This window comes from Copadichromis virginalis, linkage group LG22, assembly GCF_057382275.1.
Source record: "Copadichromis virginalis isolate Kocher_CV1m ecotype Utaka linkage group LG22, C_Virginalis_male_GT1.1, whole genome shotgun sequence".
NCBI lineage: Eukaryota > Metazoa > Chordata > Actinopteri > Cichliformes > Cichlidae > Copadichromis > Copadichromis virginalis.
The window spans coordinates 29,116,818-29,139,292 of NC_140638.1; the positions used below are offsets into that span (position 1 = coordinate 29,116,818).

General features: G+C 41.8%; 2 protein-coding genes and 1 pseudogene across 2 annotated transcripts; all 3 read right to left on the minus strand.

The window, feature by feature from the left end:
- Positions 1-511: 511 nt before the first annotated feature.
- Positions 512-3,313, minus strand: LOC146683605 (uncharacterized). Its single transcript, XM_085445232.1, has one exon. It carries the CDS (start codon positions 3,067-3,069, stop codon positions 1,438-1,440), a length of 1,632 nt encoding a protein of 543 aa, XP_085301358.1. The 5' UTR covers positions 3,070-3,313; the 3' UTR covers positions 512-1,437.
- Positions 3,314-5,549: 2,236 nt separating this feature from the next.
- On the minus strand, positions 5,550-8,152 carry LOC146683606 (uncharacterized). The gene has a single exon (XM_085445233.1). It carries the CDS (start codon positions 7,790-7,792, stop codon positions 6,476-6,478), a length of 1,317 nt encoding a protein of 438 aa, XP_085301359.1. The 5' UTR covers positions 7,793-8,152; the 3' UTR covers positions 5,550-6,475.
- Positions 8,153-18,663: 10,511 nt separating this feature from the next.
- On the minus strand, positions 18,664-20,371 carry LOC146683607 (uncharacterized; annotated as a pseudogene).
- Positions 20,372-22,475: the final 2,104 nt, after the last annotated feature.

Below are 22,475 nucleotides of genomic sequence, written 5' to 3' on the forward strand. Positions count from 1 at the left end.
GGTATACCATGGCCTTGTGCGACTCGAACCAAAATGAGTACATTTAATCCAAAGCAAATAACCCCAGGCAAACAGATAAGTGTGGGTGAGGAGCTGGCTAAGATGGGACAATGACTTTTAGCCATTTTTCCCTGTGAAGGAAAAAAGATTTCAAACTTGCATGTATATCTTCTCGCCAATAGTATTAGATACAAATAAGGCTTTCATGAAAACACTGAATAAAAATGATACATATTTGCTAAATTAGGATAAAATAGAAGGCACAGAGTGATACTAAATGGAGAGCCATTTGTAAACCGTAAGAGTCTCTTCTAAGGGAACAAAGAGCAAAAACAGCCAAACAGCAGCTACATTAAAGTATTTAAAGTTAATTTAAATGAAATAAAGAAATGCAACTAAAGTGGGGTACAAAAAACTTAAAACCACAGATACAGATAAGAACACACTGTCTCACTAAAGTAGCATATTCTCCAAACCTTTGTTAAAATCAAATAAGCAAACAGTACAAAGCTTTAAACTGTTTCACAATTTCTTTTTATTTTATCATGAAATTATGTTAAAGCTCATGCTAAGAAAAGTTTCCAACTGAGTTCAAGAAAATGGAGAAAACCTCCATTAATCTTATAATCAACCATACAAAGAAGATGGAAAAGCAATAGAGAATGCACTGATGCATGCTCAGGCATCCAGGTAAGTAAATCCCAAAAGGCTGAATCTGTTGATCTGGACGTAGCGTTTTCAATGGGAGAAACATTCTCCTTCAGTCACTTGGATGAGTGAGGAAACATTTCTCCCACTGAAAACGCTACGTCCAGATCAACAGATTCAACCTTTTGGAATCTAGAATGCAAATGATGGTTGATAAATAGCTATGTATGCAATGTGACCACTGGCTAAGTTAGGCCAATGCATAGCCAGTGGCCTCAAGGAACTTTATATTGCATGGTAAAGACCCTGCAATATAAAAGAAACCCCAAACAATCTAACGATCCCCTCTGAGCAAGCACTTGGCGACAGCGGGAAGGAAAAACTCCCTTTTAAGAGGAAGAAACCTTCGGAAGAACCAGGCTCAGGAAGGGGCAGCCATCTTCCACGACTGGTTGGGGCATAGATGGTACAAAACATGGACATAGCTTGTTCGTTGGAAACTTGAAGCCAATACAGAAGAACCTTAAGTGTACATTCAGTCTGAAGTCTACCAGATGGCAACAGCTAGCCTGATGCAAACCTATAGAAATCTATAGGAAAACAGCTTTCTTTCTTGATCCACTCCTCCTTAGCACATCTGGTTTTTGAAGACTGGAGTTGGACACCCCTGTTCTATATTGTCTATGGGGCTTGAGGGGAAAGAGTTGTAGTGGTGTATATACATGGGATGTCGAAAGATGGGAGTGGGGAAGAAATGCTCCGTTCCCCTTACTTACTGCAAACTGCCTTTCAGAAATGGGGATAGATGTAGTCAGAAAATGCTAAATACAAGGCAGCACCTTGGAGCCATGTTGTCCATCCCCCATGATCCTCCACGTCTCTGGGTTGAAACGTCTGCTCTTGTGGAGTTTCCATGTGAGATGAACTTTCTGTAGGGATGTCCTTGTTTTTCTCCTCCAGGTCTGTAGTTTCGCTTGTTTTAATCCTCTCTTCCTTTTCAGTTGACTCATTGGATTCAGGTGTGAGCTCAAAACTACTTTGATGGGGTTCACCTTTATCAAGCTCTTGCATTTCTTTTTGCAGAGGCTGTTCATTTTGTCTCATTTCCTTCTGACAATCAGCCAACTTTTTGGTAAGCTCCTGGACTTCCTGTTCCAGAGCGTTGTTTTGTTCCTTTATTCTGTTACTCTCTTCTTCAAAGGATTTGAGTTCTTGCAAAACAGATTTGAGCTCCTTAACTTCTTCCTGAATAGCAATGTTTTTTGCTTCAATTTCTTGTTTCAGGTCTTGGTTTTGATTGTTCAGAGACTCATTTTCCTGTTTTGATTCCTCATACAGTTCCTTAAAATCTTTGAAATTTTCCAGGCTTGCGTTTGCCTCATGGATGTCAGTTTGGAGAGCCTGGATTTGCTGTCTCATTTTAACTTCTTCATTTTGAAAAGTCTGTTTCAGGTCACACATGCTCTGTATTATAGCATCATTTTCTGACCTGAGTGCCTGGTTGTCCGTTTGGAGATCTTTAACTTTTTCCTGCAATGCCAGCTTCTCCATTTCATACTCTTCACGGTTACGGTGCATTCTTTCTTCCAGAGCCTGTTCATTTTGTCTCATTTCCTTCTGACAATCAGCCAACTTTTTGGTAAGCTCCTGGACTTCCTGTTCCAGAGCGTTGTTTTGTTCCTTTATTCTGTTACTCTCTTCTTCAAAGGATTTGAGTCCTTGCAAAACAGATTTGAGCTCCTTAACTTCTTCCTGAATAGCAATGTTTTTTGCTTCAATTTCTTGTTTCAGGTCTTGGTTTTGATTGTTCAGAGACTCATTTTCCTGTTTTGATTCCTCATACAGTTCCTTAAAATCTTTGAAATTTTCCAGGCTTGCGTTTGCCTCATGGATGTCAGTTTGAAGAGCCTGGATTTGCTGTCTCATTTTATCTTTTTCATTTTGAAAAGTCTGTTTCAAGTCAAACATGCTCTGTATTATAGCATTATTGTCTAATCTGTATGCCTGGTTGTCCCATTGGAGATCTTCAACTTTTTCCTGCAATGCCAGCTTCTCCATTTCATACTCTTCGTGTTTACAAGGCATTTTTAAGTTGTTTTTAAGTTGCTCCAGAGCACTTTTCCATTCTTGATCATTTTGTTCATAAGCACTCTCCTTTGCTTGAACTTGTTGTCTCAAAGCTTGATTTTCACACTGCAAATTGGCAACACAATTGTTCAGCTCTGAATTCTCCAAGCAAAGCTTCTCATTTTGTAGTTGTAGTTCCCTTTTTTTCTTGTTTTTAGAAAACCCATATTCTTTGAGAAGCAGTTCAATGGTTTTTCGGAGGTTTTCGTTCTCATTTTTGAATTCCCTCACTTGCTGGCGAAGGTTTACATTCTCTTCCATCACATCACTGGAAATGGAGGGGGACTCAGACATTTTTGTAATTTAACTAAAGTTAAAATCTACTACTACTTACAACAGTGCTAACTGTGTTCCTTGTTCACTTCAAAAAAGTGTCTCAAATTACAGTCAAGCGTATAAGCTGTTTGCCTCTTCAGTGAGGTTGTAACTGAATGGACACAGGGTTTGGGTTACTTATATAGATTTCAGATCAAAGGAATTCTAATAGAATGTGATGAGTCATGCTGATGTCATAAGAAACATGTGATGTCACAATGAACATGTCAGATGAAATGATGGAAAAAATAACAATAGCATTGTCTGGTAAATTGATTAATGATTCCATGATCTTTGAACCTGTAATGGACTTTATTAAAAAATGTAACAAGTGAATAAAATGTTTTTAGATAAATGTGTATTTTAATGAAAATTTGCTGAGCTCTTTTGTGCAGGATTGTTATGTGTGCATTGTGCCACATTTAAATCTGGCACAATGTAGACTTTACTTTAAAAATAAAGTAAAACAATTTATGATAAAGTTTAAAAAGTTCTTTATTGGCCTTTCACTGCTCTAATTTCTGAAAGACAGAAATTAGAAATTTGTATCAGCAGTGTCATCCTCTGAATGCTTCATCACACTGTGAGTTATGTTTTTATCCTTCAAGACTGAGCTGACGGAGAACAGGTTTTTTTTTATGTATTTATTTTACTTAAATTCACCAAGTCATCATCATTACCTCAACTTGAGTTCATAGATGATCCAGTTTTAGTTTTTTTGTTATTAAATGTCCCCCTCTGTCCCTACACGTGAAACCCTGTTAAAAATCAAGATTGCTCTAAACGATCCAAGGACATATAAATGTCATCTGTGTGTGTAGCAATTTCTTAAATAAGCATATTAAATAATATTAAATTAATGCACAGTTGAAAGGATTCAGGTCTTTTCTACCTTTTTTTTTTTTTTTTAATTCAGTCATATTGTATGATTCTTTCATTTTCTGTAATTCTCTATCATTTTTTTTGCCTGAAGAACATATTGAGGAGCCAGGATTTTGTGATGCATTTGAGCTTTTTCCTGCTGAAAGTCGCTTTGCAGCTCACACATGCTTTGATTTTCCTGTCTGAAAAATATTTGCAGACCAGTGCTTTACTGAAAAGACATCTGGTTATAAGCTCATGTTTTACCAACTAATGTTTTATATGACAGACCTAAAACTCACACTTTTGCTCTGATAAACAGTTCGGCTACATTCTCACATCATATCGTTTATTTGCTGGGTGTGACAACTAAGTACCCCTTCAAAGGACGTTTTGGTAACAGCAGCTAACGGTGTCAAAAACAGCAGCACTTACTGAGAGAAATCCTGAAGAACTCAGCTCAGTATCATTGTCATCAGACAGAAGTAAGCTTCTTTAACAAAGTAACAGAAACACACCGGCCATCTGCAGTCATTATGGGGTACAGAGGGTTAAGTCTGACATCACCATCTTCAAATTCCTCAAATATGAGCGATGCCTCTCATGTACTCATTTTTAATCTTGTTCATTCTGCTTACTTTATATGAATATGGTAGCATTTTCAATTCCTCCACTTCCGCCTCGACTTCCTGTCTTTCTGTTAGTGGCACCATGTCCAAACCATGGATGACAGCAGCTCTGACTATCACTTTCTAAGTCTTCCCTTTTATGTCTTGCTGCTCATTCATCATGCTTACACCTGTCACAAGTCACCACTAATACTTGTCTTCATCCTGTCTGCATCCTCTTTTTTACGTCTCTTCTGGACTGTCCATTGCTTAGGATGGTTGACCCCAGATATTTAAACGCATCTACCTTTGCTACCTTTGTTCTTTGCAACTTTACTGTTACACCTGCTCTCTCTAATTCACACTCGTGTATTCTGACCTTCGTTCCTCTTGTCTCCAGTGTATACCATCACGTCTCCAGGCTCTTTTACACCTGCTCCTTATTCTTCTACAGATCACAATGTCATCTGCAAATATCAGGTATACCATGGCCTTGTGCGACTCGAACCAAAATGAGTACATTTAATCCAAAGCAAATAACCCCAGGCAAACAGATAAGTGTGGGTGAGGAGCTGGCTAAGATGGGACAATGACTTTTAGCCATTTTTCCCTGTGAAGGAAAAAAGATTTCAAACTTGCATGTATATCTTCTCGCCAATAGTATTAGATACAAATAAGGCTTTCATGAAAACACTGAATAAAAATGATACATATTTGCTAAATTAGGATAAAATAGAAGGCACAGAGTGATACTAAATGGAGAGCCATTTGTAAACCGTAAGAGTCTCTTCTAAGGGAACAAAGAGCAAAAACAGCCAAACAGCAGCTACATTAAAGTATTTAAAGTTAATTTAAATGAAATAAAGAAATGCAACTAAAGTGGGGTACAAAAAACTTAAAACCACAGATACAGATAAGAACACACTGTCTCACTAAAGTAGCATATTCTCCAAACCTTTGTTAAAATCAAATAAGCAAACAGTACAAAGCTTTAAACTGTTTCACAATTTCTTTTTATTTTATCATGAAATTATGTTAAAGCTCATGCTAAGAAAAGTTTCCAACTGAGTTCAAGAAAATGGAGAAAACCTCCATTAATCTTATAATCAACCATACAAAGAAGATGGAAAAGCAATAGAGAATGCACTGATGCATGCTCAGGCATCCAGGTAAGTAAATCCCAAAAGGCTGAATCTGTTGATCTGGACGTAGCGTTTTCAATGGGAGAAACATTCTCCTTCAGTCACTTGGATGAGTGAGGAAACATTTCTCCCACTGAAAACGCTACGTCCAGATCAACAGATTCAACCTTTTGGAATCTAGAATGCAAATGATGGTTGATAAATAGCTATGTATGCAATGTGACCACTGGCTAAGTTAGGCCAATGCATAGCCAGTGGCCTCAAGGAACTTTATATTGCATGGTAAAGACCCTGCAATATAAAAGAAACCCCAAACAATCTAACGATCCCCTCTGAGCAAGCACTTGGCGACAGCGGGAAGGAAAAACTCCCTTTTAAGAGGAAGAAACCTTCGGAAGAACCAGGCTCAGGAAGGGGCAGCCATCTTCCACGACTGGTTGGGGCATAGATGGTACAAAACATGGACATAGCTTGTTCGTTGGAAACTTGAAGCCAATACAGAAGAACCTTAAGTGTACATTCAGTCTGAAGTCTACCAGATGGCAACAGCTAGCCTGATGCAAACCTATAGAAATCTATAGGAAAACAGCTTTCTTTCTTGATCCACTCCTCCTTAGCACATCTGGTTTTTGAAGACTGGAGTTGGACACCCCTGTTCTATATTGTCTATGGGGCTTGAGGGGAAAGAGTTGTAGTGGTGTATATACATGGGATGTCGAAAGATGGGAGTGGGGAAGAAATGCTCCGTTCCCCTTACTTACTGCAAACTGCCTTTCAGAAATGGGGATAGATGTAGTCAGAAAATGCTAAATACAAGGCAGCACCTTGGAGCCATGTTGTCCATCCCCCATGATCCTCCACGTCTCTGGGTTGAAACGTCTGCTCTTGTGGAGTTTCCATGTGAGATGAACTTTCTGTAGGGATGTCCTTGTTTTTCTCCTCCAGGTCTGTAGTTTCGCTTGTTTTAATCCTCTCTTCCTTTTCAGTTGACTCATTGGATTCAGGTGTGAGCTCAAAACTACTTTGATGGGGTTCACCTTTATCAAGCTCTTGCATTTCTTTTTGCAGAGGCTGTTCATTTTGTCTCATTTCCTTCTCACAATCAGCCAACTTTTTGGTAAGCTCCTGGACTTCCTGTTCCAGAGCGTTGTTTTGTTCCTTTATTCTGTTACTCTCTTCTTCAAAGGATTTGAGTTCTTGCAAAACAGATTTGAGCTCCTTAACTTCTTCCTGAATAGCAATGTTTTTTGCTTCAATTTCTTGTTTCAGGTCTTGGTTTTGATTGTTCAGAGACTCATTTTCCTGTTTTGATTCCTCATACAGTTCCTTAAAATCTTTGAAATTTTCCAGGCTTGCGTTTGCCTCATGGATGTCAGTTTGGAGAGCCTGGATTTGCTGTCTCATTTTAACTTCTTCATTTTGAAAAGTCTGTTTCAGGTCACACATGCTCTGTATTATAGCATCATTTTCTGACCTGAGTGCCTGGTTGTCCGTTTGGAGATCTTTAACTTTTTCCTGCAATGCCAGCTTCTCCATTTCATACTCTTCACGGTTACGGTGCATTCTTTCTTCCAGAGCCTGTTCATTTTGTCTCATTTTATCTTTTTCATTTTGAAAAGTCTGTTTCAGGTCACACATGCTCTGTATTATAGCATCATTGTCTAATCTGTATGCCTGGTTGTCCCATTGGAGATCTTCAACTTTTTCCTGCAATGCCAGCTTCTCCATTTCATACTCTTCGTGTTTACAAGGCATTTTTAAGTTGTTTTTAAGTTGCTCCAGAGCACTTTTCCATTCTTGATCATTTTGTTCATAAGCACTCTCCTTTGCTTGAACTTGTTGTCTGAAAGCTTGATTTTCACAGTGCAAATAGGCAACACAATAGTTCAGCTCTGAATTCTCCAAGCAAAGCTTCTCATTTTGTAGTTGTAGTTCCCTTTTGTTCTTGTTTTTAGAAAACCCATATTCTTTGAGAAGCAGTTCAATGGTTTTTCGGAGGTTTTCGTTCTCATTTTTGAATTCCCTCACTTGCTGGCGAAGGTTTACATTCTCTTCCATCACATCACTGGAAATGGAGGGGGACTCAGACATTTTTGTAATTTAACTAAAGTTAAAATCTACTACTACTTACAACAGTGCTAACTGTGTTCCTTGTTCACTTCAAAAAAGTGTCTCAAATTACAGTCAAGCGTATAAGCTGTTTGCCTCTTCAGTGAGGTTGTAACTGAATGGACACAGGGTTTGGGTTACTTATATAGATTTCAGATCAAAGGAATTCTAATAGAATGTGATGAGTCATGCTGATGTCATAAGAAACATGTGATGTCACAATGAACATGTCAGATGAAATGATGGAAAAAATAACAATAGCATTGTCTGGTAAATTGATTAATGATTCCATGATCTTTGAACCTGCAATGGACTTTATTAAAAAATGTAACAAGTGAATAAAATGTTTTTAGATAAATGTGTATTTTAATGAAAATTTGCTGAGCTCTTTTGTGCAGGATTGTTATGTGTGCATTGTGCCACATTTAAATCTGGCACAATGTAGACTTTACTTTAAAAATAAAGTAAAACAATTTATGATAAAGTTTAAAAAGTTCTTTATTGGCCTTTCACTGCTCTAATTTCTGAAAGGCAGAAATTAGAAATTTGTATCAGCAGTGTCATCCTCTGAATGCTTCATCACACTGTGAGTTATGTTTTTATCCTTCAAGACTGAGCTGATGGAGAACAGGTTTTTTTTTTTTAATGTATTTATTTTACTTAAATTCACCAAGTCATCATCATTACCTCAACTTGAGTTCATAGATGATCCAGTTTTAGTTTTTTTGTTATTAAATGTCCCCCTCTGTCCCTACACGTGAAACCCTGTTAAAAATCAAGATTGCTCTAAACGATCCAAGGACATATAAATGTCATCTGTGTGTGTAGCAATTTCTTAAATAAGCATATTAAATAATATTAAATTAATGCACAGTTGAAAGGATTCAGGTCTTTTCTACCTTTTTTTTTAAATTCAGTCATATTGTATGATTAAATGCTGTTGCTGCTGCTGCTGACATGAACACTGAAATCGGATGTATTCTATGGATGTTCATTTAAATTTGTTTGCTGCTTGTGTGATTACAGATGCAGTGAGAATCATGTTTCCCAGGCTTCCACTGAAGACATCCTAAAACTTTCCACATACTGAGGATAGAGGACATTGACGATGCTATGTCACTGCTCCTGTCCAAGGAGAAGAGCCTACAGGTTCTTTGTGTGAACAAACTCATTTTAATGGAGGAATTTGTGTTGTGCGTCACATTCCCTGTAGACTTTTTCTTCTTTTGTTTTATGTAGTGTGTGGTTTCCATTATACGAAAGCATTGTGTGCTTTTGAGGACCCCAGGTTTTGAGAAAAATAGTCGTTTGATTCTTTTGTGTGTGCTTCTTTTTATTTAAGGCGTGTTTACGTAGTAATGTTGTTGCTGGTCTGTATATCCACAGTTAGGTTTTGCTCTAAAAAAAAGCAGCCCCTGGGCACCTTCCATTTACACTTATGTTGTTGCGCCCCTGTGGATATGAGGGATATGTGGACTGTTATTTCGTGATTACAGAGGCTAAAATACCACACATGCTAAATGTTTACAATTAGAGCGTCGGAAAGCACCACAAGGCTTTTCCTTGAAAATCAGAGGGAAGCACATTGATTGTTTCCTTCCTTTATTTACCATGTTTCTTGGCAGAGGTAAGGTGAAGTGTCTGAATCAGGGCATTTTTAAATGCCAAACACGCTCAGCTTAACAGGAGGCAAATGTCATTCAGAAGGTCAGTGTTTCATAAGTGGAAATCTGTGTTAAGGTAAACTATTTAGATGGTGGGCTTTTAACTTTTCCTCACAATGGTGAGTCCATTCATATTGTGACTGCAGTATGATAACACAATTTCTAAGTCATTTAATTCTGTCTGTTTGTATTGTCTCACAGCCCGCCTGCCTGTATTCAAAGCATAAACAATTGCTTTAATCTCTGGGCTCTGCTGCAGTGCTCTTGCTTTACAGTTGGGCCTACCTCAGTGGAATGAAAAGCAAACAGTACAGTGGAAGAGCAACTTGATAATTATCTTTTCAGTTTATAAAGTGGGCAACTTTAGCCTCACATGAGCTTGATTAGGAAAATATACTATTATGTTTGAGTGGGATTTGGCATGTGAGTGATTAGGTGTAGCAGTACAGATTGGGGAAAAATATTTGTTTACAAATAAATCTCAATAATTTGCACTGTGAGTTTTACTTTGTGTGTAGGCTTTGATTAGCTAGTGTGTACTGCTGCTCTGAGGTTCACTGCTATTTGTTAATTTAGACAGCTGAATCAAATGAGATATAACCAGATATCACCTAAGCTGTCATAAATAAGTATATAGTGTCATGGTCCTGGGTCGTGCGACCCGGTGTTTTGTGTTTAGTCTATTTTGATGTTTATTGATTGTTTAGGTTCATTAAGGTAGTCCAGCCATTTGTATATATCACCCTTGCATTACGTCTCCCTTGCCCTTCGTGTGTTTATGTCTGTGCGTCTTGTACTGTCAAGTTCATGCTGTCAGTATTGTCACCTCCCCCTGTACTACGTCTCCCCGGTTCATGTCTCATGTTTCCTGTTTTACTTTGAAGGCCTGCATTCACTGTCAGTGTATTCAGTTTCACTCCTCCTGTCCTGTCGTTAAGTTCATGTGTGTCAGCTGCGTTCCCATGTGTGGCCACTTCCCCTGATCATCCCTCATGTGTATTTAGTCTCTGTGTTTCTGACAGTCTGTGTCGCGTCGTCTGTGTTCCCACCCTCCGTGTTTCCATGCCTGGTCTGTCGTCCACGCCATGTTTCCCATGCCATGCTTCCAAGTTTCCTGTCTAGGTTTTTCTTATTGTTTGTTTAGATTCCCCAGTTTAGGTTTGTGTTAATTTTGCTTCAGTTTGCCTTGCCCTTTGTTTGTACCTTTTCTACCAGCCATATTAAACGGCTCGCTTTCTGTTACGCTCACTCCCGTCTGCTCACTTGTGTACGCACCTGGGTCCATTACACACCACCGCACGGCCTGTCTCTGCAGACCGTGACATATAGTATGAATGAGACAGGTGCGACCCTAATCTGGGAACCACCCCTGGTAGGCAAGGCTGGTTTTTCCCTTTAATAAGGACAGGGGCAGGTAATTGCCAACTTAGCAACTTTGTTACTATATTTAGCAAGTTTTCAGACCCCTTATCAACTTTTTTTCTAAAAAGTAACTAGCGACAAATCTGGCGACTTTTTCTGGTGTTTTTGGAGACGTTGACTTGAAATGTATCGCATATGTGTCGCTCTCACACTCAACAAGCGGGCGTGCTCCTGTGTGCACCTCACCTGTGCCAAGGCGCTCACAGGCGGCGGCCTTAACTCCATCTTGTACACCCGACTGAAGTTATGTCCATTTTGATTGTTAATGTAGTTTGTTAACAACGTTATGGCTAAAATGTTCTTCTTTTGCTGTTACTTTTTGTGGATCACAAGGTTTAAAAGTACTTAAACACACAAACACACTTTTGCTGGTCCCAAATCTGGATAAAGGAGGAGGGTTTGAATTGTGACATTAAAAAAAACAATAATTCCTAAAAAGAAATTTAATTTGTAGTTCTAAATATATTCCAAATGCGTTTAGGGTGTTTTTTACTCACATTATGCCTCTTCCACAATGTTATTTTTCTCTCCTACAGCAGCCATTCCAATTACATAGGCATGACCAATTATGTAAATTAAGCGATGCCATCATTTAGCGACTTCTAGTGACTTTTAGGATGGCCAATAGCGATGTTCCTTACTGAGGAGTTGGCAGCACTGATTAGTCGAGCTCTTGAGTGAACCTGGAGCTGTGTGACTGCCTGGTCTACGCTGTGCTATTTGGCCTTTTTAACTTTTCTATGGCAGCTTGATGTGGGTTGTGTGAGTACAAGAAAACAATTATTAGAATATGATGTGTCAAATTTGTTTAGATCAGAGGAATAAGGAAGGATTTGTCTGTGTGTTTTAGTTTGGCTTAGCTGTAGGCTTGCGAGTGTGTGTAATTGTTTAGAGGGAAAGGATTCACATTCACTTACGTGCACTTACATAGACATATGGGTACGCGCACACATAGGCACTTACGTGCTTGTGCATACACACACAGACACAGAGTTTGCAGCACACCATGGGGGTTTTATGATGGGGTTGCTTCTACAAAACTGTTTCACAGACAAAGGAGTGAAGATTTGCAGAGGGACACCGGCCTTGCACATCTCCCCTTCTAGAAGATGCATGCTTAAATGAAGATGAATAAAGATGAATAAAGGTTTTTGTGAAAATGATTACTGAGTTCTGGTGCCATCTCTGGATGTCCAAGGAATAAAAAGAACCGGGGTGAAACTGATTTCGCAACAGTTGATTAGTCTTCTATTGGAGTGGTAGGTCACAGAAAATGTTCTGCTTGAGTTTTGGTAGAGTTTTGAAGTTATTTGTACCCCTGTAGGAAAAAACATAATTTAACGCTTCTGGAGAAACTTGTAGTGGACTCCGTCACCCCTGGCTGATACTTATTAGTCGAGTGGACCACATCAGTCCAGCTCTGAGGTCCTTACACTGGCTGCCTGTCCGTCAGAGGATAGACTTTAAAGTTCTGATGCTGGCCTATAAAGCTCTGAATGGTTTAGGACCAAAATACATCAATGACCTCCTGACCCAGTATGAACCATCCAGATCCCTCAGGTCATCTGGATCCGGTCTTTTATCAGTTCCCAGAGTCAGAACCAGACACGGAGAAGCTGCATTCAGCTTTTATGCTCCTTATATCTGGAACAAACTCCCAGAAAGCCTCAGATCAGCTGAAACACTCAGTTTATTTAAATCCAGGTTGAAGACTCACCTGTTCTCAGCTGCATTTGAATAAAGCACCAAATCCACACTTTAAGCTTAAATTTCAAAACTTACATTTAACTACTGATTTTATCTACTGTTCTGATTTTATCTGTTTTGATTTTATATACTGTTTTGTTTGTTTGTTTGTTTGTTTGTTAATTAGTTAGTTAGTTTATTTGCTTGTTTTAATCAATTTTAAATCATGCTTTTTATTTGTTCTTGTTTCTAATGTCTCTGTAAAGCACTTTGAATCACCTTGTTGTTGAATTGTGCTATACAAATAAACTTGCCTTGCCTTGCCTTATTAGGGTGCGACCCTAACCTGGAGACAGGTAACTGAAAAACAGATATGACGCAAAGTGGGAGGGATATTCCTTCTGAGGTAAAGTGTTCAGTGATGTCCTATTTTATTTTACAGATTGCCAAGCTGCTGCTTTGCCGCGGTGGATTTCTTGCTGTTGGGCCAAGGTGCTGATACGCTGGTGGCTCTATTGTAATTTGTGGTTTCATCCACACTCCGGACTCACATATAAACACAGACGGTTTCCATCTGATCCGGGCAGACAGAACAATGGAGAGTGGCAAGAAGAGAGGAGGAGGTTTGGCTGTGTTTGTGAACAATAGATGGTGTAACTCAGGGCATTTATCTATCAAAAAGATGCTATGCTGTTAGGACATTGAGCTGCTAGCGGTTAGCATGAGGCTGTACTATCTACCGCAAGAGTTTACACACGTCACTGTGATAGCTGTGTATGTCCCGCCCTCTGCTAACGCTGCAGCAGCCTGTGAGGTCCTGCACACTGTAACCAGCAGACTTCAAACACAGCACCCTCAGGCCCTTTTCCTGATCTCTGGCAACTTTAATCACATCTCCCTGTCCTCCACTCTCCACACCTTCACCCAGCACGTCACCTGCCACACCAGAGACATTAAAACATTGGACTTATTGTATGCCAACACCAAGGAGGCATACAGCTCATCACCTCTCCCTCCCCTGGGGGCCTCAGATCACAACCTTGTTCATCTCCAGCCTGTGTATAAACCTCTGGGACACGGAGAACCAGTTGTGAAACGCACCGGAAATGGTCGGCAGAGACTGAAGAGGCCCTAAGGGACTGTTGTTTTTTTTGGTTTTTTTGCCTGTCCCGTTTGGCTCTTTTACCATCAGAATTATTGTCTAAAGGCGAAGAAAGATGCCCAACGAATTTACTTTACCAAATGGACCGTCCCAGCCTTGCCATAATGGTCTATTTGATTCACCTTTTATTGTTTATTTTATTTTATTTTCACTTGCTAAATACGGGACAGACTTGACTGGGGAAAAGAAAGGGGAGAAAGAAAGAGGGAAAGACAAAACAGCGGGGAAGAGGGACGGGGATAAAGGGCAAAAAACAAACCAACAAAATAAGCAGACAAAAAATACATATATCAATCACCTGGCAGCCAGCTGTGCCAGAGTGACCGAGCCCCAGGCCGAGAGGCCGAGGGCACCCCACCGCCGAAGTGGCCCGAGCGAGCCCCAGGCTCCAGGTCCCGACAAGCAGCCACCAAGGAGTGAGCCAGTGCGTACCTGGACGCCCACCCCCGGACACAAAGAACCACCAACGCACCGATGTCTGAGGGAGTCCGCCACTGGCAGGGGAAGTGGTGGGGGGAGATAGGCCTCAATACCTTGGAGGGCCTGAGATGTCCCTAGAGAGGTGGCATCTGATACCCAACCTGACATATAGACACAGACATACAGGCACACACAGATATAAACATCCATTTCCACCCTCATGCTCTCATATGCAATTACTCAACACTCACCCAACGTGGAGACAGACATAGAGAGACACTGTACACACAATCACACTCCCCAAGCGTACTCTAAACCCAAGGTCTAGGTACCCTTGCCCCTGGAGGGGGAAACTGCACCCAGACCCAGGTAGTGTTACCCTCTTCCCTGGGGTGGAGAGAAGCAGACTGCCCCGACTCGGCAGCAGCAGGGAGGCCCCAAAGTAGATGTCTTTCTGAAAGCGCTGTACCTAAGTTTAAGAATATAATCCACCCACTGTTATCATCTTCAATGCGTCTTTAACCCTGTAACAACAGAGAGCAGAGCAGCTATCTGAACGCTACTCCAAAAGAGGTCGATTATCTTGTTAATAATTTTACCTCCTCACTACGTACGGCTCTGGATACTGTAGCTCCTGTGAAAACTAAGGTCTCAAATCAGAAGTACCTGACTCCGTGGTATAATTCTCAAATACATAGCCTAAAGCAGATGACTCGTAATCTGGAGAGGAAATGGCGTGTCACAAATTTAGAGGATCATCATTTAGCCTGGAGAAATAGTTTGCTGCTTTATAAGAAAGCCCTCCGCAAAGCCAGAACATCTTACTATTCATCACTGATTGAAGAAAATAAGAACAACCCCAGGTTTCTCTTCAGCACTGTAGCCAGGCTGACAAAAAGTCAGAGCTCTTTTGAGCCAACCATCCCTTTAATGTTAACTAGTAATAACTTCATGAACTTCTTCACAAATAAAATGTTTATCATTTGAGATACAAATGGTTACAAATGATCTTCTTATGGCCTCTGACAGTGGACTCATCTCTGTGCTTGTCCTGCTAGACCTCAGTGCAGCATTTGATACTGTTGACCATAATATCCTATTAGATTAGAACATGCTGTAGGTATTACAGGTACTGCACTGCAGTGGTTTGTATCATATCTATCTAACAGACTCCAATTTGTGCATGTAAATGGAGAGTCCTCTTCACACACTAAGGTTAATTATGGAGTTCCACAGGGTTCAGTGCTAGGACCAATTCTGTTTACACTATACATGCTTCCCCTAGGCATACAAAGCATACATTTTCACTGCTATGCAGATGACACCTAGCTGTATCTATCCATGAAGCCAGATAACACACACCAATTAGTTAAACTGCAGGAATGTCTTAATAACATAAAGACCTGGATGGCTGCTAACTTTCTGCTTCTTAATTCAGATAAAACTGAGGTTATTGTACTCGGCCCTGAAAATCTTAGAAATATGGTATCTAACCAGATTCTTACTCTGGATGGCATTACCTTGGCCTCCAGTAATGCTGTGAGGAACCTTGGAGTCATTTTTGACCAGGACATGTCCTTCAACGCACATATTAAACAAATATGTAAGACTGTGTTCTTCCATTTACACAACATCTCTAAAGTTAGAAATATCCTGTCTCAGAGTGACGCTGAAAAACTAGTTCATGCATTTATTACTTCCAGGCTGGACGACTGTAATTCATTATTATCAGGATGTCCAAAAAACTCACTGAAAAGCCTTCAGCTAATCCAAAATGCTGCAGCAAGAGTCCTGACAGGGACTAGAAAGAGAGAGCATATTTCTCCTGTATTGGCTTCCCTTCATTGGCTTCCTGTTAAATCCAGAATTGAATTCAAAATCCTGCTCCTCACATACAAGGTCTTAAATAATCAGGCCCCATCTGATCTTAATTCAATTCAATTCAATTTTATTTATATAGCGCTAAATCACAACAAAAGTCGCCTTAATGACCTTGTAGTACCATATCACCCTATTAGAGCACTTCGCTCTCACACTGCAGGCCTACTTGTTGTTCCTAGAGTATTTAAAAGTAGAATGGGAGGGAGAGCCTTCAGTTTTCAGGCCCCTCTTCTGTGGAACCAGCTTCCAGTTTGGATTCGGGAGACAGACACTATCTCTACTTTCAAGATTAGGCTTAAAACTTTCCTTTTTGTAAACCATATAGTTAGGGCTGGACCAGGTGACCCTGAATCCTCCCTTAGTTATGCTGCAATAGACGTAGGCTACCGGGGATTCCCATGATGCATTGAGTTTTTCCTTTCCAGTCACCTTTCTCACTTACTATGTGTTAATAGACCTCTCTGCATTGAATCATATCTGCTATTGACCTCTGTCTCTCTTCCACAGAATGTCTTTTATCCTGTCTTCCTTCTCACCCCAAACAGTCACAGCAGATGGCCCCGCCCCTCCCCGAGCCTTGTTCTGCCGGAGGTTTCTTCCTGTTAAAAGGGAGTTTTTCCTTCCCACTGTCGCCAAAGTGCTTGCTCATAGGGGGTCATATGATTGTTGGGTTTTTCTCTTTATCTATGAAGCGCCTTGAGGCGACTTTTGTTGTGATTTGACGCTATATAAATAAAATTGAATTGAATTGAATTACCTCCCTCAGTTCACATAAACAAGGTACAAAAGCAGGAAATTGCTAATTAACCAGCATCATCTAATTACATTTAAATTAATGTCTACTGCCATTAACGTAACACCACAGACTGCCCTCCAATTTGACACAGAGTCACTGTAAACTCCACCACAGTACTGCTAAATAACCAGTTTAGCCTGCAGTAAAATGGTTTTCATGCAACCTTTGAATACTACTATTAAATACTATTATTAAAATAAAATTAAAAAATACTTCAATAGCATAAAAAATAATACAAACTGATACAAACTGTTTTTGTTACAAGCATGTTGGTTTTTTCTCTCCTTGGGAAATACATCTACTGTGCATTTAGCTACAAAGACAAAAACTGCACACAAAAAAGTTATTGCATCAGTTAAGCATTTCATCACATTTGCTGAGCTGTTTTGAAAAGCTACATTTGAAATTAAATGGCAGTTACAAAAAAAAAAGCGAATCAATTTATGGTCACCTCTGATGAGTAGCATGTCGCAGGGTCAACACAGTATTGAGGATGTAAGCGATGCATGGGATGTAATTTTCTTGTAAGTAAGAAAGTGCATTCAAATCCTAGGCTAGAGGAATTGCCAAGCTGCAACACTTGAAGGTTAAAGTGCAAGAACACCGTTCCAGATCCTTCTGATTCACTCTAACCCCTGCATACACACAACACAGCTTAGACACACCTTTACGGACACTATTCAACAATTCCCATGTTGAAAATGTACAAAGTTATTCAAAGCTATTCGAAGAAACAATTGCTATGAAGTAATATTCAAAATACTTGTGGGTTGAAGAGATATCATTCAAAATTATAACACTTTTGTGTAATTCCTTTTTGTGTTTGCAATGGCAGCCTGTGAAAAGGCAATGCATTTTTAGAAAACTGGGGGTGGGCCAAAAAAGAAATCACACCCACTAGTAAATTTCAACCCCTAGGCGTGAAATAAATCTGCAGGGGGTCATGAAAAAGGGAACTTTAAGGTCGCAGATGCAATGTGTTTGAGTGTCTTTGTGTTTTGATCTGATAAATAAATAGAAATTAAGGTGATGGTCTGCATCAGGTTGATCCGGTGAGGCTGAAAGCGCTCACGTAGCAAGGATATGGTAATAATAATATGGCTGACTTTGACCTGTTAAAAACAACAACTCCCCTTTTTTCTCTTTTTGTTTATATCTCTGTAAGTATGATGGGGGGGCGTAAACATATGGACTTTAATCTCAAATTTCACACAGCCGAGACACAACTTCAAAGTGGAACGGCCTGAAGGATGGAAGCAGAGTGAGAGGGGGAGAAAAAAGCTGAAAGAATAAGGAACAGCAACATTTACATGTATCCAAGGGAGCAGCTGTGAAGGGGAACATACAATATTTAAAAGGATGGAGACTGAGACAGCCTTTGCTACACAAACATATTTGATCTGTAACTATTATTTCAAGGGCATATCAAGGTAAATAATATCCTTGCAGTGGTGAGGTTTTGAAGTTAGAAAAACATGCCAACTGCCAAAACTCATCATGAACACCCCCACAACACCAACCCACTCCGTTATGACTATATATAGTTCAGACTTCATTAAAGAGTGTCAGTCCTCAGTAGTCGGGACAGTGCAATTGCGTCTTTGATTTGTTTTCCAGCTAACTGACTTCAAAGTTTATAATCACGGCACAGAGCAAAAAAAATGTTCATCATGCTTATTTTATACCAGCGAGAGGAAAACTTAAATTTCCTGTGAATATATCTACTATAAAGATACATCTCCTGGATGCACTGGTACGCATCTTCAGTGATGTACCCTAGGGTCATCAGGTGTTTCGGGTCTCACAACATCATACACCCTCGCCCAGGCGACCCAGCCGGGGGTGATCAGGCCCCGACTTGCGTACCAGTAGCTACCCACGGATCAGCCCTCTTGATCCACAGCCACCTTGTGGCTTTCTCTGCCGCTTCACTCACAGCCTGGATGGCCCTCTTCTTGGCTGCCACAGCCACGCCCAGCCGGCCTAGGACTTTGCAGAGTGATCGTCCTGCAAAGCCCCTACAACCCACTTCTATGGGCTCATAGAAAGTCTTTCAGCCCCTTCCCCTGCACTCCTGCACTAGTTCCTGGTACTTTCCTCGTTTCCTTTCATTGGCCTCCTCAATCCGCTCTTCCCAGGGCACTGTGAGTTCCAGCATGATCAGCTGTTTTGAGGCCTCAGAAATAATTATCATGTCTGGCCGGAGTGATGTTTTTGCAATGTTCTGAGGGAACTTTAGTTGTTTACCCAGGTCAGCCTGTAGCTGCCAATCAGAGGCTGTGTTGAGGAGGCCAGTTGTCAAATGTGGGCGCACCTGGGGTTTCTCTCCAGCCTTAATAAAAGAGATTGCCTTCCTCGGAGCATGATAATGCTTGCTGGTGCTGATTGCTGAGGCAATCTTTTCAGCAACTACTCTGAGCACCTGGTCGTGCCGCCAACGATACCGACCATCGGCCAGGGCCCTTGGGCAGCTGCTAAGGAGGTGTTCTAGGGTCCCTCTTCCAGAGCACAGGGGACAGGCAGGTGTCTCACTCTTTCCCCACAGATGGAGGTTTGCTGGACTTGGCAGAGTGTCGTATACTGCTTGCACTAGGAATCGGATCCGGTGGAAGTCTGCCTGCATGATGTTTGCCCAGGTGACCTTGCGCTGCAAGGTGCTCTCCCACCTTGTCCATGCTCCCTGCCGCTTAAGGCCTACAGCTCTACTTACTCGCTCCTCCTCCACACCTGCTCAGACCTCTTCCTGTAGTAGCTGGTGTCTCTCCTTTCCCTGTGCCCTGCTGACCTGGGCCTTTGGGACGTACCCCAAGCCTGCTCCCCCTGTTGCTAAGACCCCCATCAGTGTTTTCTGCCTTAGGCGTGACTCCGCCACCTCAACTGCCTTCTCAGCCTTCCACTTTCTTCCTGTCCTTACCTCAATACCTGCTGATGCCACCTTGCAGTCTTTAGAATCTCTGTACTGCAGGGCTTCTCGTGTGCGAGCCAACTCTTCTGTGAGACCACTGAAGGGTAACTGCACGCTGTTGCTTGCCCCATACAAGGCAGCGCTGGTGAGCGCTGCCTTGTACAATTCCGCTTGTTCGTGTATTTAGTTACATGCAATGTGTGACAGCACATTTTAAATGACGAAAATAATGTACAAAAGGCACAATTACATGTACATTATATTTAAATGTATCTGTGCGAATGTCTATGTCTATGTGTGTTGCTTGTACCCACCTTTCTAGGGTTTCCACCAGTTTATAAATGCCCAGCCTGACCTAAAGCCGAGTCATGCATCGCTTTGTAACCAAGCAGCAAGAAGCAACCGACAGCCTTCAGAACATTTGAAACATTTAAATAAATAAATACAAGTGTCAAAAACTGCAGTTTTTCTAATGGACGCTGGCTCCAAAAACTGGGTCAGTCCACATAGACTCATGTGTTAAGATGTGACTGGCTCAGGTGGTAGAGCAGGTCACCTACAAACCGGAAGGTCGGTGGTTTGATCCCAGCTCCTCCAGTCTGCTTGAGCAAGATACTACCCCCATGTTGCTCTCCAATGCATCCATCAGAGTGTGAATCCATCCATCCATCCATCTTCATCCGCTTTGTCCGGGGCCGGGTCGCGGGGGCAGCAGCCTAAGCAAAGAGGCCCAGACCTCCCTCTCCCCAGCCACCTCCTCCAGCTTATCCGGGGGAATACCAAGGCGTTCCCAGGCCAGCCGAGAGATATAATCTCTCCAGCGTGTCCTGGGTCTGCCCTGGGGCCTCCTCCCGGTGGGACATGCCTGGAACACCTCACCCAGGAGGCGCCCAGGGGGCATCCTTGTCAGATGCCCGAACCACCTCAGCTGGCTCCTTTCGATGTGGAGCAGCAGCTGCTCTACTCTGAGCCCCTCCCGGATGGCCGAACTTCTCACCCTATCTCTAAGGGAGAGGCCAGCCACCCTTCGGAGGAAGCTCATTTCTGCCGCTTGTATCCGCGATCTCGTTCTTTCGGTCACTACCCACAGCTCGTGGCCATAGGTGAGGGTAGGGACGTAGATCGACCGGTAAATTTAGAGCTTCGCTTTTACACTCAGCTCCCTCTTCACCACGACGGACCGGTGCAGCGTCCGCATTACTGCAGCTGCAGCCCCAATCCGTCTGTCGATCTCCAGCTCCCTTCTCCCATCACTCGCGAACAAGACCCCGAGATACTTGAACTCCTCCACTTGTGGCAGGAACTCATCCCCGACCCGGAGTGGGCACTCCACCCTTTTCCGGCTGAGAACCATGGCCTCAGATTTGGAGGTGCTGATCCTCATTCCCGCTGCTTCACACTCGGCTGCGAACCGTTCCAGTGCGAGCTGGAGGCCTTCACCCGATGAAGCCAACAGAACCACATCATCTGCAAAAATCAGAGATGAGATTCTGAGGCCACCAAAGCGAAAGCCCTCCGCCACTTGGCTGCGCCTAGAAATCCTGTCCATAAAAATTATGAACAGAACCGGAGACAAAGGGCAGCCCTGGCGAAGCCCATCACCCACCGGGAACGAGTCCGACTTATTGCCGGCAATGCGAACCAAGCTCTTGCAACGGTTGTATAGGGATCGAATGGCCCGTAGCAATGGGCCAGACACCCCATACTCCCGCAACACCTCCCACAGGACACCCCGAGGGACACGGTCGAATGCCTTCTCCAAGTCCACAAAACACATGTAGACTGGTTGGGCAAACTCCCATGCACCCTCAAGTATCCTGGAGAGGATAAAGAGCTGGTCCAGTGTTCCGCGACCAGGACGAAAACCGCATTGTTCCTCCTGTATCCGAGGTTCGACTAACGGACGAACTCTCCTTTCCAGCACCCTGGCATAGACTTTCCCAGGGAGGCTGAGGAGTGTGAATGAATGGAAAAAGTGCTGGTGTGATTAGGTGAATGAATCAGTTGTATAAAGCGCTTTGAGTGCTCAGATACAGTAGAAAAGCGCTATATAAGAACAAGCCCAGTCCATTTAAGATGCCCAGCTTAATAGTATTAAAGACCTTCAAGTTTATGACTGGTACTAAAGGTGTTACAGTTGTCATGGGGTGGAATGGACAAGTTTAACTGAGTGTTTTTCATCTTGCATGGGTTGCTATGTTTTAATCTTTTAATAATGTACCGGTTTCAGTCATTATGCAAATGTACTATTTATAAGATTGGGGAAACCTGCAGTCAGCTGAGACTGAAGAAGTCACTTGGATGAGTGACGAAAGATTTCTCCCACAAAACGCTACGCCCAGATGAACAGAATCAACTTTTGGAGAATAATGGACAGTGTTTTATTCTTATGGTTTTATTGCATGTTTTACTCAGGACTTAGCCCATCTGGGCTAAGTCCTGAGTAATTCCTGGTGAGAAGAAACTCCGGTGATATATAAAACGGAGACTGTCGCTGCCCCCTCTCCTTTTTCAGTTGGCACCAGAGCGAAGAGGCAGACAAGGACGGCCGAGGAAGCTGATCATTTTTTTTTTTTGCCCCGTTGGGACTTCAGTGGATTTTAATGTTGTGGCTGAGGCCATTGACTTTTATTGTATTGTTTTTAATGCTTTTAACTCTGTTCTCCCTGGCCAGGGGTGTTTTTAATTGCTTTAAAAAAAAATTTTTTTGTCGTTAAATAAATTGAATC